At 43.1% G+C, this 18,812-nt stretch overlaps 2 protein-coding genes and 1 long non-coding RNA gene across 4 annotated transcripts in view; 1 reads left to right on the plus strand and 2 right to left on the minus strand.

Annotated features, from left to right (window-relative positions):
* Positions 1-18,812, plus strand: part of LOC105266079 (uncharacterized) — a 152,762-nt gene that overhangs the window by 131,373 nt on the left and 2,577 nt on the right. The window lies entirely within an intron of this gene.
* LOC105266077 (tetraspanin-7) lies at positions 15,583-17,429 on the minus strand. The gene is made up of 5 exons (XM_011303974.1): positions 17,257-17,429; positions 16,989-17,177; positions 16,678-16,848; positions 16,362-16,493; positions 15,583-16,292 (listed from the first exon to the last, which is right to left on the minus strand). The coding sequence occupies exons 1-5, from the start codon at positions 17,332-17,334 to the stop codon at positions 16,137-16,139; spliced, it is 726 nt and encodes a 241-aa protein (XP_011302276.1). The 5' UTR covers positions 17,335-17,429; the 3' UTR covers positions 15,583-16,136.
* Positions 17,616-18,803, minus strand: LOC105266076 (uncharacterized). 2 transcript variants are annotated; one of them, XM_011303973.1, is made up of 2 exons: positions 17,990-18,803; positions 17,781-17,930 (listed from the first exon to the last, which is right to left on the minus strand). In XM_011303973.1, exons 1-2 carry the CDS (start codon positions 18,713-18,715, stop codon positions 17,877-17,879), a joined length of 780 nt encoding a protein of 259 aa, XP_011302275.1. In that variant the 5' UTR covers positions 18,716-18,803; the 3' UTR covers positions 17,781-17,876. The 2 variants fall into 2 exon arrangements, with proteins under 2 accessions (XP_011302274.1, XP_011302275.1); XM_011303972.1 differs by having other exon boundaries at positions 17,616-18,803.

Here is an 18,812-nt window from a genome sequence, read left to right on the forward strand (position 1 = left end):
TGACTGGTGATGAGCGAGATTTCTGGTGTGGGGTTGATATGAGCCGTCTGCACACAGAATTTACCCCCCATGGTGATGGAATTAATAAAGCTCGCGTATCAAATACACCGAGACATGGAGGCATAAAAAGAGAGAGCAGCCGGGCGCCGGACGGAAATGGCTTGGGCCAACGATCGGCACCCCGTGGTGTTGCCGACTCTTCTCTCGGTCGATCCCGCATGATTTGATTAGCCTCAGATTGACCCCATACCCAAGGCCACTATACCAGGCTCTAATCACCCACGTGGCTTCTTTTTACACCACCACCCTCCCCACACCCCAGCCTCATCCATCCTCATCTCCCTCTAGTGTATCCATTCTCTGTTCCTCTCCCTCAAGAGAGAGAACTCTCGGTGTTAGGTTGAACCCTGCATTGTCGAGATGGTACCATTAGTCTTCTGCCAGGCACTTTATGTCGGGAAATTTGCAATCTTTCCATTTAATAAATTGACGCTGTATGGAGGAGAAGAACCGGGGGTTTATCATTTGAATACATTAGCCTCGGTGTCGGTGCTCAGGAGCTATGAGGCTGAAACATGGAGGGAAAAAATTGAGGATCTGAGGAAAACCGGCTTTTTTTTCATGGAAATTTTCATGATTTTTTTGTCTCGGTACCATAGGGTGGAAAATAGAGTTCGCGTTTGTCATTTCGAAATTTAATTATAAAATACAAAAATTCGTTTACATAAAAAAAAACAAAACAAAAATATTGATATAGAATTATCGCATGACGATGACTCGCGCAAATGCCTGGGTAAAAAAAAAATTGTAATCGGAAAACTTTTTTATAATTTTCTGAAAAATTTTCCCGAAATTTTTTAAACATTTGGAAAAAATATTCCGATTACAATTTTTTTCCTCGGGTGGTACTAGGGTACGAAGTGATTATTAAATTTTTTTAAACTGAAAAAATCGTGAAGACATACATTATATACTTTATACTTCTCCTGGCGTGAATTTTACTTTATCATCGGAATGATTTATCACACATAGAACAAGTGTGTAAGCAATATACGAATTTGTCAAGGGGTGGATGTATACACAACTTCACCATCCGGCCATTTACCCACACAAGGTGGTGGCATTATCCCCGGTACTTCTCCACTCATCTCATTTCACCCCCGCATTCTCCTGGTATTATGATGGTAATACCCGTGGAGTTCATATTATTGCCGAGAGTGAGGGGGATCCCCTCAAAAAAAAAAAAAAATGGGGTGAGGGTGGATACGATGGACATACGGTGGATACAATGCCAGAGTCAGGGGTTAATTTGAGACAGCGCGAATAAATGTAGTTAATATTAGATATGAGGTGGGGGGACAATGACCATTCGGGACTTCACCGATTTTCTCCCTTTAATGCTGTGTGTGCGTGTCACTGGGACACTGTCCACCCCCTTCTGCAATTGAGAACTACGCATTTCACATCTGCTCCTTCACGCTTATTAGACGGGAATATGCTACTGCATCGAGAACTATTTTTGTCATTAAACCAACGATTCCGTCACGGTCGTGTCTTGCCCACAGTATTAAAAGTGTTTGTCTTCAATTCTGTTGCGAAGTGATAAATTATAGAGCAAGTGCATTTTTTTAAAATCAGTTTTCAGCCGATCTCTCGAAATTGGAGGAAGATAGTGATATTTTCATAGATACCTTTTTTGTACCTCTCATCTTGATCTACAAAAAATGTTGACGCAGAAAAATCGGTATGTGTCAGCAATTCCGAGATATCGGCTAAAAACTAGCCTCGAAAAAAATGTACTCATTCTATTTTGTTACTTGACACATTACGAATGTAAATAGAAGAATTAAATCTTTTTTTTTATTTTTCAAATATAATTCGAGTATGATGGCCATTCTGGGGGCCACAGAGAGGAATATAAAAATCGGTGAATTAAATTGTGGTGGTTACAGCGGACATGACCGGTAGTTAAGGGATCCTGGAGGTAGCTAAGGTATAATTCGATTAGACGTTAGTCCGCGAGAGCCCGAAAGACTGGGGGGAAAAAAAGAGTGGGAATACCCGAAGGAGTTGGCTGAGTAACCATGAACCTTCATTATCTTGCCGTAGCCACTGGGTCGACATTAGCTAGTGGTAACTGACCCAACGGCTTTGCCTCGGCTCAATTGAACCAGTGGAATCGACATTCAAAGATTTCCCGGGAAAAATCACATTTCAAATCAATTCATCCTCTTCCGGTCTGAAAAACTTCAAAGACCCTAAATCCACATGAAAAAAAAATCCCCATTAAAATTTACTCAGACTTTCAATAAAAATCCTGTCGCGGAAAAATGTCCTCGCGCTTTCGGTGATAATTTTCCCGATTTTTTTCTTTCCGGGGGGAAAAATCCTCGGGTTTTCAAGGAATAAAAAAATTGTTGTGACAATCTGGAAAGACTGAAGACATAAAAAAAAATGTTGGACGCAAGATGGCCGTCGAGACGACGAGGAGCCAGTGAGAATGGCGCAAGATTTCTTGCCATAAAGGAGATTGCCTCTCGCACTAATGAAGAAACATTACCGACACGATATTGCCCTCCAGTCTGAATCCTCATTCTCATACCCTCCCCCTCCGGTCGATCGATACCCCAAGACTAATTGTTTCTCATCTCATTATCGAATCCGTCCACCGAGTCCTGCCGATTTCCATGAAGAATTTTTTCTTCTCGTAAAAGTCATGAATTGCGCGTCGTTGAATGAAAAAAAAATCCTACCAAATAATTTTGACAGGCTCTTGTTTAGTCCATACTTTTATCATTTAACGTCAGTTATACTCGAGATAAGGGAAAATAGAGAGGTTTTTTGCGCCGGCGCAACCCCTCGCACCCCCTCGTATTGACGCGCAGTGGTCACTGCCAGAACACCAAGTCCCTGACCATTCGCCTACCCGGGAACCAAAGCTGTATGTCTTCCGGAATGTCTATGAATCCTCCTTCCACCCCTCCGAGAGGGAAGGCCCGGGACTGTCTCCCTCTCCGCATTAAAAATTTTTTATTGAAACTCAAACATTAAAAATCCGTTCATCTCTTTTTCATTTCCCTTTTCATTCACAAAAAAAATCAATTTTCCACCATTTTGTATTCTGATCTGAAAGAAACCGCAAAATCCAAATTCCGAATTTCAAAGAAAAAAAGTTTTTTTTTTCGATTCTCTTACAAAAAAAAAATTGAGAATGAAATGAAAAAAATTCCTGTAAAGAAGGCGGAAGGGTGGAAAGAGGTCCAGAGGCGGGCAAGTATGAGAAGAGGGATCCAAGGCGTTCCAGGGGTGATTCAGGGGTAAAACGACGTAGGGGTGGATATGGGCTAGCATCGGATTCTATCTTCACGTATTGATCAACGCCTCGCCACCCTCTACAGTCCACCGGGGTGTAAAGGGGGTTGTAAAAGAGGGGGATAAGAGGGGGAGGCAGCTGGCCACAGCTACGGCCACTGGACCGACCACCAGTCTCTTGATGCTCCGTTGTTCGTGTGCGTTATTTCACGTATAAATGCAACTCATCTCTCTCCTCTCTCACTGTCACAATCTCGGGGCGATTGGAGAGGGGAACCCTTCATTCGCGTTGTTCCTGATTTTCTAACGAGTGTGCAGCATGTGCGAGGAGAGGGATGAAATTCAACAATGGATACGTGTTCCGACTCGAGAGTAGTCCATTCCGAGGCTCACAATATTATTATGAGATATCATTATATTTTTCGAAATATTGAGAAGACGAGATTATCATTGCTGAAACCTTTTTCATTTTGAGAAGACAGAATTTTTTGGGGCGCGGGGCTAAAAAAACCGGTAATAAAATCGCATAAAAAAAATACTTAGAAAAAAACACATAAAACCTCTCAAACAATCTTGTCAAAATCTATCCGAAAAACCAGTGGCATTTCGATATCTTCCGTTGTTTACTTAATTACGATATAAGTATTTGTTTTATTCCATATACTCGGTATGAATGTAGAAATCAATACTACGCGATAATTAGATTAATTATCCCTTTTGTTTCAATTCGGTGAACAGGAGCTCGTAAGTACTTGTGAGTACAAGAGCATCGATGATCCGGGTCTAAATGAATTTTCCTTGCAATTTTTTCGACTCGCCCTTTTTTTACGGAATTTCTTTCTCAGTGTTTTTTTTTATCCATGAACCCTTAGGTTGATGGTCCGTCCCTCGTAACGAGGCTTTTTTCTATTAAAAACGGTGATGGCCCCCCAGCAATTATTCCATACTTTATTCCCAAGTTAATTCCGTAACGAGACCCGTGGACCTCGGCCGGACATAACTGGCCGAAGTTGACCGTAAAGGCTCTTCTGGTATGCGAGAAAGGAGACCACTCGTAACAGACTCACTCGCGGGTTAATAATTAAAAGATAGTGAGCCACTTTTCATGATTGTGCCTGATATAATGCAGGAAACTGCCCAAGACCCCTGCAGTCTCAAACCAGCATGAAAAAACACTAATGACCACGATCCAAATACTTGATAAATAAAAAAATATATATCCTATCAATTAAATATATTCGCGACGAACGCTATCACTTATCTTCGACGTAGAGAAATATATAATAAAATAGGGACTTGAGTAGTTTCCACGCATTTTATCCAGGAATAATGAAAAAATCATAATTATTTAGAAATTATTATAAAAAGAACAGAATCTTCGATATGAAGTTGAAAACAAAGTCGCGATGAATCGGTGGAGGAGCGAGTGAAGGATAGGAGGTTGCGGGGGAGGATAGGGTGGATGTAGGTGGATGAGGGTGGATGAGGGGGTGGAAAAGGGGGGTAAAATGGTCGTTGGAGTATAGACCAGTAGAGAGATGTGACGGCGACAGGGGTGGCAATCAATATGGGCCTCAACGCAAACACGACGCCGCTGTTGTACCAACATCAAATAGGCGGATAGCGAACGGCGAGATACGCTTCGTGTGTATTGTCTGCTTGGCTGCTCTCTATAAACCTCCCACTTTCGACATTTTCCACCCGGTATATTCGCCACCACCACTGTACCAACCACGACAAACGAGTATAACCCAAGCACCAAAACCTGTGTGACGTTATGGTGCAGCTGTACTGGTGTTTGTTACTGGGTGAAAATGAAAACGAGGAAAAAAAAAAAAACGCGAGGGATCTGATGCATTTTATACCATCAAAATGCGAAACGTTAATTCTTCGGCAAATTCAATTTGCCGAAGTCTATGTGACGCTTTTTTTTGGGGGGGATGGAAACGAGGGGAAACGATTGTAATGGAAGAATTAATCGAATTTATTGGATTCTGGAGGACTGAAAGTTTTTTCGATAATTAATATATTGAGGGGAATTGAATTAAATTCTGTTAGTTCTCGTTGCTGTTGAGTTTACAGAAATTTATCGGAGTTTCGGGTATTATTTTCTGGTGGTAATTTTCTTGGAATTTTTGTCATGACTCATTGTTGTATCGAGATACATCCAGTGGCGTTTCTACTGAGATTATACAGAGCAATAGGACCGGGTCCTACGACACTCGGTGATAGTGCGGTAGCGATAGTCAAGGGGTGGAAAGGGGGTAAAAGGGTACACGGGGTTGGAGGTTGAGACTCGAGATTACGTCACGCGACGCAAAGAGGAATCTTTGGGAGTCTTGGGGGCGGCCCAGGAATGCGAACCCTCCGGTCTCATTAACATCTTGCGTTTCCAAGAACCCCTTTAACCCTGGGTATTATTATATACCGTCACCCCAACCTGCCTCGAGGAAGCTCATCTCACTCGCAAAATCCCTTTCCCTCGCCCGTAAGACGGTTGTACTCTTTATTTGCACGGAGATTGATTTCCCTTTTGTGTTTTTAAATCGCCGTTTTAGCACCGATAACACGACGGGAATATTCGATGAGGCCACTCTCAATTTATCGAGTGTTATTCCTTTCATTTATTTAATTATTCATACCGCGAAATTAACAAAACCATTATAATAACACGATGAAATGCGACTGAATTCGCCGGGTAAAAAAAAAATTGTAATCGGAATACTTTGAAAAATTTTTCAAAAATTTTTTTCTGAATATTTTTTTAATAATTTTCTAGAATTTTTTGCGAATATAATTTTTTTTTAATTACACTGTTTTCTTACTTTTTCAATTTTCCGATAATCTGAAAAATACGCCATCTAAATCATAAAAAAGAATTTTTGAAAAGTCTTCCAGAAATTTTTTGAGAATTTGGAAAAAATATTCTCATTACATTTTTTTTTACCCGGGTCTTTACTAAGTATAATTAAATTCTTTGGGAATAGAATGAAAAATCCAAGAAGTTGCGTTATGATCAAAAGATTAATGATTCTTTTTTTTTTCGTAGAGTAGGGAAAAATGGGGTGAAATAAAAAATTGATATAATGAAAGTGCGAACAATCTCGCTGTTGGAATTGGTATTGGAAAAGGTTGTGTTTACGTTGGGGAAATCTCACTGAAGAATGGAGGTTAAAAAAGAACTAGGAGTTACCAACGGCCCGGAGAAAAACCGAGGCGCATCTCATAACGAGAGGGATTGCAAAGGGAGCGAATTCTGTGGCAGAATAGGAGAGGGTGAGAGGTGGTCTGAGGTAATTATACCACCGCTGTTCCCGGATAATATAAAATGGTAACTCTGGTTTTTTTTTAACCCTCGGTTCTCCCTGGCCAAGGCCCTCGCCCCTCAAACGTCCGTCTCAGAGCCGCCCCTCACCTTTGTAATCTTGCATAATTTATTTCTCGCTATTGTCCCCCTCCCCCGACGAATTATGCATTATTCTGGAAGAAGAAACAGCGGGGCTTAATTCGTCAAAGAAAATTCACTCGCATTCGACCTCTCTTTTTTTTTTCATCGCGTATTCTTTCTTATGATTTTCCTCGAGAAGTTCTCGATGCTCGAGGGCCCCTCAATGGTGATGGGAACAAACCTACTTACAATCTTTAATCTTGGGGTGATTATGCGATCAATTGCCTCGACATTGATTGGCATTTTTTCAAGGGGATGGAATTATAATATTGAATTAATACTGCACGTCTCACACCGAAATATGTGATTGCAAATTGAAATGAAATTTAATTACTGAAAACGTTTTCGTAATTAGAAAAACAATTAATACCATTAATTCCAGGCGTTGGCTAATGGATTAATTGTTGTTTTGGAAAAATTAGGTTTGTTTACTGAAGGAACGGGGGAAATTCGTCGGAGAAATTTTTCCTCCTGTTAAATGCCGGGACTTGAGCGTCTTCATTTTTTAGGATTTAGCCTGAAGGTGCTGGGGGCAGAAGGGAGGACAAAAAATGGCTGGGTTTTTGGTTGGTGGTTAAAACCAAGACCCCACTGAGCTCTGAATTATTGTTGTCCGGGGTGGAGCATACCGCGATGTTGCAAGAGGGGCGTTACCATTCCTCGAGAGATATGATATTCTGTGGGGTAGACCGACCAATGGGACACCAAACAACCCCCTAGTACATAACATCCATAACGTGATGTAATAATCTGGGGTGAATAAATGGAAACGCGTTGGAATGGCTCTGTGCACCCATTTATTTTCACAACTTCATTAATTAATAGTGATAAATAAATTCTTCAGATTCGAAATTGAATGATGAAAATATCGTCATCGCAATTTTCGACTTTTCTGGAGAATTTTGATTCGAGCAAAAATGGTGAATCGTTTTTGAGATTTTGCTCAGAAGATTTATCCTATAAATGATAATTTTCCCAAGCAGTCACTGCCAAATTGGATGCCGTCAGACACAGGCTTGACATCGCTTAAGACAACCCCATGCTCCAGGTGAAGAGACACTGGGAAGTCTAGTGTTCCGAGGGTTTCACGTGAAAAAAATGAGAGAGAAAATAGGAAAGACTGGGACAGAGAAATTGCTGTCACATCCACACGGTCCCGTTACTTCTGCTCCGCCAACTTTTGTCCTCTGGATGATCTCAACCCCATCCCCCAATTTTGTACCGCGCCTGATTTCATTTCTTATTTTTTTCAACTCGGAATGCGATGGAAAGAGGATGAAAAAATTCTCTCAAACACTCGGGGTGTTCATTGAATTTCTGTTTACGTTTACGAAAAAGGCCACCCCCGGACGATTGCCATTTTTATTTCCCCGTGTATATATTTTCCCTTCGCAACCTCGATTTTAATCCACATAAAGTATCCCTACGGTTACTTTAATACAGCATTTGGGGTTGACTCGGCATAAGCGGAGGGTGAAGGGAAAAACCCTCGAAGTCGTTGATCCAGGGGAGAAAAGTTTCCACCTACCGTATTTATTCCGCAAAATTTCGCTCCGGACGGGAGAAGAGAATGTATTAACGATAAATTAGGGTGAAAAAAAAAAATGGATATTTGTGGATCGTCAGAAATGAGGCATCACCGATAAAAAATTCCATTCAATCCTCCCACCCGGCCGATCCAACTACAACACTCGCACATCTACAATTCCATTCGTTTCCGCAATCGAATTGGAAAATGAAAATCATGAAAATGCATTGTTCATTGAAAGAAGTATCACTCTGGGTGGATGGTAGGTCTGTTGAGACTGAAAGCCGTTAGATCGCGCGAAGGGGGTGGAACGGGAGGGCTGTAGATGGAGGGCGGAGAATATCTCGCGTATATTTCTCTCCCACCCTTTCACGTTGATCGCCCATCCACCCCCTGAGTTCTTCTCTTCGAAACTGGCGCTCTCTGGAAACCATATACCTCCCACTACCACCCACCGGTGAGAAAGAGAGATAAAGACAGAGAAAGAGGCATCACGTTGAAGGCAGAAGCAGCTTTCCCCACTTCAGAAGAAAAGCACTTTCATAAATCTGCCAGCAGATATATGTGCGCACAATTTCCGAGATCCGGCCATTAAGGAGCCGCTCTCTCTCAGCCCTCCCCCAGCATCCACCTCTTCTTCGTCTCCTTATTCTTGTTCTTCTCGGTTCTTGCGGAGGACAGGAATGAGAGGGTGAAGTCAGAGAGGGGCGGCAAAGGGGGTTCGGGAGGGAATTGTGAGAGGAAGAGGGCAATGGGGGTGAAAGGGGGGAGACAGTGCCTGCAAGTAATTCTCTCCGCGGTTATATCTTGATCTCATCCTACCCTAACCCCCGTTACCCCATTCCCTGCCTATGTCTCCGTCTCTGTTGGATACATTCGGAGGTTTTGGGCTGAGGACGACAGCCATTGCTATGAAGAATAAATGGCTAAGCAAGGCGCAGTCGAGAAAAGCCAACCCCCTACCCTCAAACCCTGGGTAAAGTCGAGGCGTTTAGATAACGCAATTCAACAACATCTATACAAACTTGGCCTCGAGGTTTTTACGAATGAAGGGGGAGGGGATTAAATATTTAAGCGAGTGATGGTGATGAAGTTTTTGGGTGGAGGGAGTTGTATGATTTCGGTCGAGTTGAGGGGGATTTAATTCAGAACTTTGGAGAATCTCGAGATTGATATTTCGTGGGTGAAAATAGTTTAATGAATTTTTTATTCACGTCGATGATAATAATAATCTCATTACTCGTTTCGTCCGAGAAACCCGGGCACTTTACAGATGGCTGGATTAACTGCGGCATATTATACAAATTAATTAGCCACCCCATTCTCCCCTACTGGGCTCCGTTAGAAGTATCACCCTACAGTTGGCTGAGACGGACATATTATTTATCCAGAGCGATTTCTCCCCTGCCGCATCGTCGGGCAAAATGTAACACGCTTTAGTCTCTCACAGTTTATACAAGCCAACAGCCCTCCCCCTCTTTATTCTACCCTCATAGAGCCTCGGTCGTCTAGTGCTCCAGCATCGTTTGTCTATCTTTCTATTTCCACGCTCCGGTGACTCGTGGCTTTGGCTTTTCTATATACAACAATAGATATACCTCCTTCACCTAGGGCTTTTTTTTTTCAAACCCCCTGGAGGCCCCTCGTTGATTCCAAACTTCTTCCTCCTCCCTCGCTTTCTTTTTTTCACTCTCTATTCCCTCACTCCCAGAAGCCAATGGTCAATTTTCTCTTGTAATTCTGTTCGTGAGGGAGGAAAAAAAAAATGGCAAAATAAAAATCTGATTTGAGGGTGGAGAGTGGAGGTGAGTGATGGTGTTGGAGGCTGGAGCCATTGGTGAAGGGGGTGAATAAAAGCCGGAGGGGGAGGAATCTCGAGTGGCCATCAGCTCGTGGCAACAATCAAATTCAAAAGAAAAGAAGAAAGGAAAGAAAGTTTTTTTCTCACTGGGGAGAGACTTTTGCCTCGTCTCGTTCTTCAATCCCCAATTCCTCCCCTCGGTAGCCAGTACAACGCGGCTCGCCTCGAGCGCGGTCAGAGAGCGAAATGTGCGGGTGAGGGTGGTGAAAAAAATTTAGTGAGGATAAAAGAATGGAGGAGAATAGATAGACGAGGAATTTCAAGGCAAAGAGAAAACCTGTGGTGTTTACTTTGTTGTTGTTTTCTTTTTTCTTTTATCATTTCTTGAGGATTTCTTCGGTGCCTGAGATGAGGGGTTGATTCATTGGAAAGCCGAAGAGATTTCTCCCGTTTGAGGCTTTAGAAGAGTCAAAATTACGGGAGATTTCTCGAGAGGCGAAATTAATTTCTCAATTGAATTGAATAGAATTAATTTTTTTTAATCATTCTTAATTATTTCCTTTTAATTCCATTAATTTCACTGCGCTGGAATTTAATTTTCACTGAAAGCGTATTTGAAAATTTTTTGGGGTATAAATACGTTGACAATCATAAATTTTACGAGTTACTCTCGAAAACTTTTCCAACCGTAATTTCCACGCCATTTTCATGATATTTTTTTTATCCGTTTTTATCACCGTGAAAAATAAATCATCAGCCACCTCTAAACACACCCCAGCAAGATATCCGTTAATTTCCCCGTGAATCAGAAATTTTCCCACATTTAAACTGAAAAACCCGATCGATCCACCGCATTCGCAAGTTGCAAAAGATAATGTAACGAATGTAATATTTTTTATCTCCTCAAAAATACTTGAGACGAAGATAGAATAATGAAATCGGGGGAAGGTGAAATACAGTCGACTGCATCCCCACCTTTCCACTCGAAGAAGCTGGATGCAGTGAAAGGGTGGAGGTAGAAGAGAGAGAGAGAGAGAGAGAGAGAGAGGGGTTGGATGAGTGAGAGAGTGAAAAGCGCTGGAGGAATTCCCCTCTCACGAGTTTATAGTGGGTACCCTCGTGTACAAAGTGAGACAGAACGAGATACAGCGTTAGTGTGGGATATCGGAGTGGTGACTCTATCTGTGTGATAGTACACACCGAGAGTAAAATCCCGCGGCGTTTGTGGCAGTAGGAGAACTACGAAACGGGGTGTGTAGGCACCCCTAACGGATACCGGGCCCCGCCCGTCATATTCCAAGAGGGCCAATCCAGCGCCGAGGCTTTATTAGATCCATAAATCCATCATATCCATCTAGACGGCACTCGTAGAGGCTCTTCTCATTGGCTGAGGTTGCTATAACTGTGTCACTCTCTTTCCTCACCCTTTCAATTTTTTTTCTCCAAGAGTCAATGATAGAGGTGGGAGTCCAGTTTGATAGCACAGCCTTGATGGATTTCTTCAGCTGCATTGCAGAGGTTCTGATGACAGCCCATTTGCTCCTTGCCAATAAACCAATTGTCCATAAACCATTTCATCTTCAATAAATCATCGTGACAGCAGTGATTCATCAATATGATGAGACATTTATCTTATTTTTTTTTCTCCTGTTGGGGTTTTGCAAATTATCATCACTATATCACTGGCGATTTAATCGTCGTTGAGTACTCGAATACGTCATCATGATGAATATGACTTGAGAGATGTCTCATCACAAAGACTTGGAAAATATCTGAAAAGTCGGATGGTCCAGTGAGATATGTGGAAAAGGGGAGAAAACCCATCGTGACAGGGTGTGATGCGCGCGCACATTTCATCCCCTGAATCGTCTCACAGAAGTGCCTACTAGCGCACATCGGTGACCACTGTCCACTACTCAGCCATCTCTCTTCCTCATTACGTGGAGGCCCTGAGTTCCTTCAAATATTTTTCCAACTTCTCGATAAAATAGTCAATTGACGAAGTAACGTTCCTCCTCCCGGAATAAATGACTGATATCCAGGAGAGAATCCAGGAGTAGTAAGGATAGACAGGACTTCACCACAAATACAGATGTGAAGTATATACCGGAGAGAAAGGGACAAGGACCATCGGGTCCTTGACGGACACGAGGATCAATATCCTCCAATACCATACTCCTCTTCTCCTCGCCGTTTTTTTTTCTCGACTATATACAACGGGAAAACCCATTCCCACCGCCAATAAAACGCCATACCTATGTGTATTGTACTATACGGCGATTCTTTTTCCCTCCACCCAGCGGCTTCCTATTGGCCGTAAAACACTGGCCGGCTGAAAGGTTGAATTTTATCGCGAGAAGAGAAATATCGATGTAAAGGCAAGGGGGAGAGAGAACTTGAAAAATAAAATAAAATGGAAAGAAAGGGGGTTAAAAAAAAAAAGAAGGAGTTTTTGTGAGAAAGGAGGCGAAGTGGAGAATGGGTAGATATATAGATAGTTGAGAAAAGAGTATGGTCCAACTGTTTTGGAGTTGGTGTTGGAAATACGCGTACAATCCAACTTTTGGTGAAGACGTGCTGGAGGATGTGCGGGCCAGTACAACCAGGCTATCTTGCTTTGAAAATAATTCAACGACTGCTGGAACGAGAACGATTGAATACTGGATGGGTCCTCGGATGCTTTTCAATACCCTTCGGCCAACTCCACACGTACAGACATCAACCCCAAGTCTATAGCTGAATCGTGCCTACTTCTTGAAACTGTTGAAAATACAGTGCTCAAGGAGGTAACATGTTGCTCGGTATAGAGAACGATGGAGTGAGGATCGAGTGACACAGGGTCGAAAGTCACCCACGCAAGTGACGATTGAAGTGGTAGGATGGGGCTTGAAACTTGTCCAATAGTAACCACCATGGGCACTTGGAGACCAGGACGACGACCTACTTGTTCCAGAGGACCTCAAAGCTGTACTTTGGCGATAGTTTGGGGTCTGGGGAATTGTTGAAAAGTTGAAAATTTTCAACTGAGAGTCATCGATGTCGATCAAACCACCAAAAGTTAAAATAATAATGATGAACGTACAAAACCAGGACGCGTACAACCGTCCCTGACGAGACAAAATTCATCAGAGGCGTTACCAATTCCATAATTCGCACTTGCGTAGGTGTAAACCCATCATATGAATATTACAAAGTCAAGCGCTATTGGACGACATAATCCTCCAATCATAAAGCCCCGAGATATATCCATTCTATATAATATGATATTATCATATCGCGCTCGAGTTATTATTGGTCGGTCTCGCTATGCCCTACCCTCATCTACCTCCTACTCCTTATCCTTTCGCGGCTCTCCCCCGCTCTCATTCTTCGGAGTCAACGGATACGGCGCTGCTCTTGCCTGTACTCCAGCTCTCTCCCTTTCCCCGCTTTTATCCACCCCCGCTATTTCTCTCTATCCAACACCTCTCTCTTATATATCTCCCCTCTCAGTCACTGTACCTACCTCCTCGACGCATACGCTACTCGAGTTGGAGACCGACGTAGAGGTGGGGCTCTCGACGCGCCGCATTTTCTCCCTCCTCTGCCTTCCCCTTTTTGCTATATACCGGCTTCACCGAATTATGAGGATCAATACGCGGGAGAGAAGCTTGCAAGACCAGCGCCGACGCTACTCTATCGCCAGTCTCCAACAACCACGGACCACCATCATCCCCTCGGACACCTGCATCCCCTCATAATTCCTCATCCTGGTATACACACCATTCATCCAGAAAATCTCAATCTCCATTTCCTTTTCTTTATCTCAAGACCATTCTTCCCATCCGGGCTTTTATCTACGAAATTTTGGAGGCAGCGGTAGGACAGATTCAGATATATGCAACGCGTGACCGGCATATCATATCTTCAGGATTGCTGTGTACTCTACGTGTATGTTATATACAACAAATGGCAACGGTTTCCAACAATCGATATCTGCCACCACACGAGCAACTCGTATATGCTCTCAACCTCGGTGCGGCACCGACTCAAACCAAGCCAACCCCCCTTTTACCTGTTATCTCCATCTCCCTCCGATGTTTGAGGGAATCGTCAGTGCTCTGTCTCACTTGGTAGTTCTATCTGCACTGTCGTCACACCGTACAACCACCACAAACTACCCAAACCTCCCAAGCCCAAAGTCCGCGTTTCACTTTGTGTCTACAACGCGCTACCGACAAGAGCCCTAGCCCAGTAACCATTGTCGCTCAGTTGCATTGACTTTTTTTCCAATGCTTTCTTTTTTTTATTTCGACAAGCACGCTACTTGTTGCATAAAATTAGAGGTGAATTTTTCTGGCCGAATGGAACGACGTTTTAATGACAATGATTATCGTCGGTGATGATGACAATATTTTGAGTAGAGATATCGTCCTTAGGAAATGACATACGGAAATCCATCCAATCCTTGAATCATCGAAGGCAATACGAATTGAACTAAAATAAAAAGGCCAAGTAACGTGTGTCCGGACGTCGGAGAGCATTGAAGCGAACGGATCGCGAATGGACGGATGGACCATGCGGGGCGACGCCCGGGGGCTAAACGAGTGGAGACAATGGGCACGGAGACACCGAGGCGAAACTGCACATCCAAGAGAGAAAAACTGAGAGGGACTCGCGGGGTGGAAGGAGAGAGTGACTGCTCACGAGGGGTTGGAGAGCGTAAAAGAGTGAGAGTGGATGAGAGAGAGATGAACGATGGGTGGACATGGGTGCTCGCCTGAAATAGCCTCAACTGGACAGCCACGACGACTGGCTGGACCTACCTACTTTTATATCGCCAGGGAAATAATGGGATTCCCATCATGAAGTGGATTTCCCCTGGGAGCGGTGGACATCGATGCACGCGTCAAGAGATCCTAACGCCGTATTCCATCGGTCTCACGTTCTGTTTTATTTTCTGTCCAACTTTTTTTTTTTCGGCTTTTTTTTTGGACTGGGCAATTCTCTCTCACTCGCCAAATTCAAGCCAGCGTGGATCTCCCACCCACCCTCACCCATTCACCTGTCCGAATGCTACATGTGATAGCCAACCTGACCGTATGAGAAACCGGCATCTAACAACCACCAATTATCGCTTACCACCTGTCCGGGGTAATTATTCGACGTTCGGGATTTCAAAGGGGTTCGAATGATTTTTTAATTTGAATTTCGTGGAGTACAAACGAGTACCTGATAGTTTGGGAAAATTGCTCCGGTAATTCACCTTAAGGATTGATTGACGTGTTGTTCTAGTCTTGTGTGGGAATTTGGGAAGGGCTGGGATATCTTTCGGAAATACGGGGAAACCCATTGCGCGAAGAGCGGCACGGGAATTCCAACGAGTGATTATTTCCATTCCTGTATTACCGACCGTCGAGATAAAACTCACATCCGCGAAATGAAAATCTAGATTTCCATCATGAGTTAGCGAGTTAAAAAGATGTCAGGTCTTTTTCTGTGCTCGTCGCAGTCGAGAAAAAAGTTTAAATTCTTTTATTATACAATATATATTCAGATAATATACATCGAGATATTAAAGCTAATTATTCATAACCATAAATATAATATCTATAGAATATATTAATAATTTATCAAGACGCAAATTTCATTCAACAAGAATATAACAAGGTAATAAAATCCAGAGGTTTAATCGAGGTATCCCCGGCTAACCAAAATATCATTCGTCATTATTGATAAGACTATTTTAAAAAACGTCTAAAAAAATGCGCGCTCATTATTGAAAGAACATTAGTAGAAATTCGATTTCTATTGATAAAGTCAAAAGACCGGAAGATCGAATTTCCAAAATAATAATCATAACAAGCCATAATAATAGTATTAATTCGTAAAATTTGAAGACATTTAAATTGGAGTATTGAATTCCGATAAATATTGACATTGCAAAGAGGACGAGTAATAATAGACACCGACATTATAAGTCCTGAAGTCCTGCAATTCCTCACCCCATCATCTCTACCCTCTCAATATCGAATACATTCTAACCGTTGACCCCCAGTCTACCCCGTCTATGCCACCTGTTCATACTTGGCTTTATTAATATTACTTGCGAGACAGCAAGCGAGAAAAACTCCAACAAGCGGGAAAAATGCTACACCAACAGCACCCCCTGCTACTAGACCGATGTTGGAGTTGATGAAGTCAATTACTCGATTGTAGCAGCCCTGTGATAAATAAATGTCAATAACCCTGACAATGACTATAAAAAAAACCATCAAAAGACGTCAATTTACCTGAGTGTAAATATCGCTGTCAATAGTGATATCGCAGAGGTCCTCTTTTATTTTGCAACAGGACTTGGGAATGTCCTGTGGAGGCTTTAGATCCATCCAGTCAGTGGAGGCTCGATTGCCACAGCAATGGAGCTGCTCGGAAATGATAATGAAATTACGTCAATTTAATTTACTAAATTCCCGAACTTGACATGGTATTTTTCAAGCCTAAGATCGCGGTACATCGAAGAAACCATCGATATATCAACAATCATAACGATCTGAACATGATCTATCGCTTAGACTGCCCTCATACAGAAGTTGACATTTCGTTTACCGTTTTTTGCATGGCATCGACATGATTTTGCGTCGAGATATCAGTGGCGTAATGAGCCAGTGTCTGGTTCAATCCCTGATCAAAGCTATCGACAAGACAATTACGATATGTGTAGATCGACGCACCCGCTGCCAATTCCAGGAGAGCAATCACCGCTAGGAAAGCTCCGTACTAAAAAGGCAATCACACATGATGAAATTTGACCTAGGTCAGGAGTCAGTGAATTTGTCAGGAGTCGAGTAAATTTTCCCCATAGATCGCTGAATAAACAAACCCCGGGGTGATGTAACGAAGCGATCAATATCCCTCACCACGTATAATAAGGCTGGATGTCCTTTAGCGGTGCAGCAACAGGCGAGGGTCGCGATGAGGGCAACGAGGGCCCCAAGACAGGCCAAGCCCAAAAGTGCAGCTCCACTTCCTTCAGCCCCCATGTCAACGTAATCGCGTAACTGCATCCGCATCCATATCCCGGCAACTAGCATTATCATTCCACTGCACTGGAATCCATATTGATAACACCGTGGTAATTACACGATTTTTCGTACGAATTGATGGATTTTTACTGAATGGACTCACCCAGAAGACAAAATTGAAGAGCATCAGCAATGTTGTCATGCAAGCCATGGCGGCTATTGTCTCGAATCTCTTTCCCATGATGGTTTACGTGATGGTTTGATATTCGTAACCCTTGAAAGAGGCTCTATTACGGCTGGACTACTACTCGCGAATAATCGATTTCGCGGGCGAAAGCTTGTGTTGCCTGTGTGACCCTGGACACCAGCGCATGCGTTTTTACAGTACGCGATGAACAATGAGGGATTAATCTAATAAGGGTCGAGTTACAGAGTAAGACGACCGACTCGAGAGACAATTTTTTTTAATACGCCAATTTGCGGATTATGATGTAATGAATGAAACTTCTGAGACATCAATAATTGAGCAGAAATTCAATGGTTTTATCATAGTTTTTATAAAGTTCAATACATTTTTATTGAAGACGAGTATAGTCAGACTTAATTAGGGATTAACCAATTAATTGAAATACAAAAGTATAGAACCGTAGATGGAAGGCCATAGGAGTTCATCACTTTAAGAGAAAGTATTACTTGACTTTGATGACTCGATTATGGGAAGACACTACGGCAGGATCGACGTGGCTTGCTGTATAAGTGAGAAGGACCCCGGGCCAGGATATATTACCCTCCCCACAGACCATCGGTCGTCGCACAACCTTCGGAGATCGTTTTGTCCTAAAACTCAGAATCCTCGTCACACTCTGAGGTTTCAATTCCATCGATTTGTTACTTACGGAGATCTGGCCCATAACATTATTGTTCCTCTGATCTTCCTGATCGTTCCGTAGATCGATAACCTCGGGCTTGTCCTCGGGCAAATTTTTCTCCATCTTCTTGTGAAAATCGACGACAGACCAAGAATGGGTCCTGTCGTTATCACAATCCTCCGAAGAGTATTGGTCCAAATAGTCCCAACGGACTTCCCCATTGGGCATTACTACCATTTGGCGATCGGTGGTGATACCTCTAGTGGAGTTGTTCATCACTCGCACGTCCCACTCCACCTTCTCATCATCTGAACACCGATCGCCATCCTGTTGACATCCAACATTTTCTCCACTCTTGCTTCTCCTAATGTCCCCGATGGTCTTGAAGTAAATACTGTGATCGTACCGATAAGTCTCTAAGCAGTTACTGTCTAATTTGCTGTTGGATTGGTAATTAAAGGTACCGCAGCAGTTGAGTCTTCTCGCCTCGTCAGGCGATCGCTGCTTCAGTCCCCCTGATCGTCTCAGAAACTCTGAGTCCCTCGGTATATATCGATCCTCATCATCGTCCAATCCATCGCCAAAGGCCAGACGGCCCCTCGATAATTTTTGGGACCTCAGGCGATTGTAGCCTCGCGCCAGGGCCGCCCATCTCTCTATTCTCTGAAGGAGGTACTCACTCTCTTCACTCCACCACTCGGACAAACCCTTCTGAATCTGTACACCTTCTTCAGACATCGAGGCGACTACCATTCTTGGATAGATTTGTTTTCCTTTTGAGGTCTCACTACAGGAAGGAAGATGCGGTGAGCGGCTGGCGATAACGAGTGCAACCGGGAATGGCTTGCAG

The sequence above is a fragment of the Fopius arisanus genome, unplaced genomic scaffold, assembly GCF_000806365.1.
Source record: "Fopius arisanus strain USDA-PBARC FA_bdor unplaced genomic scaffold, ASM80636v1 scaffold00036, whole genome shotgun sequence".
NCBI lineage: Eukaryota > Metazoa > Arthropoda > Insecta > Hymenoptera > Braconidae > Fopius > Fopius arisanus.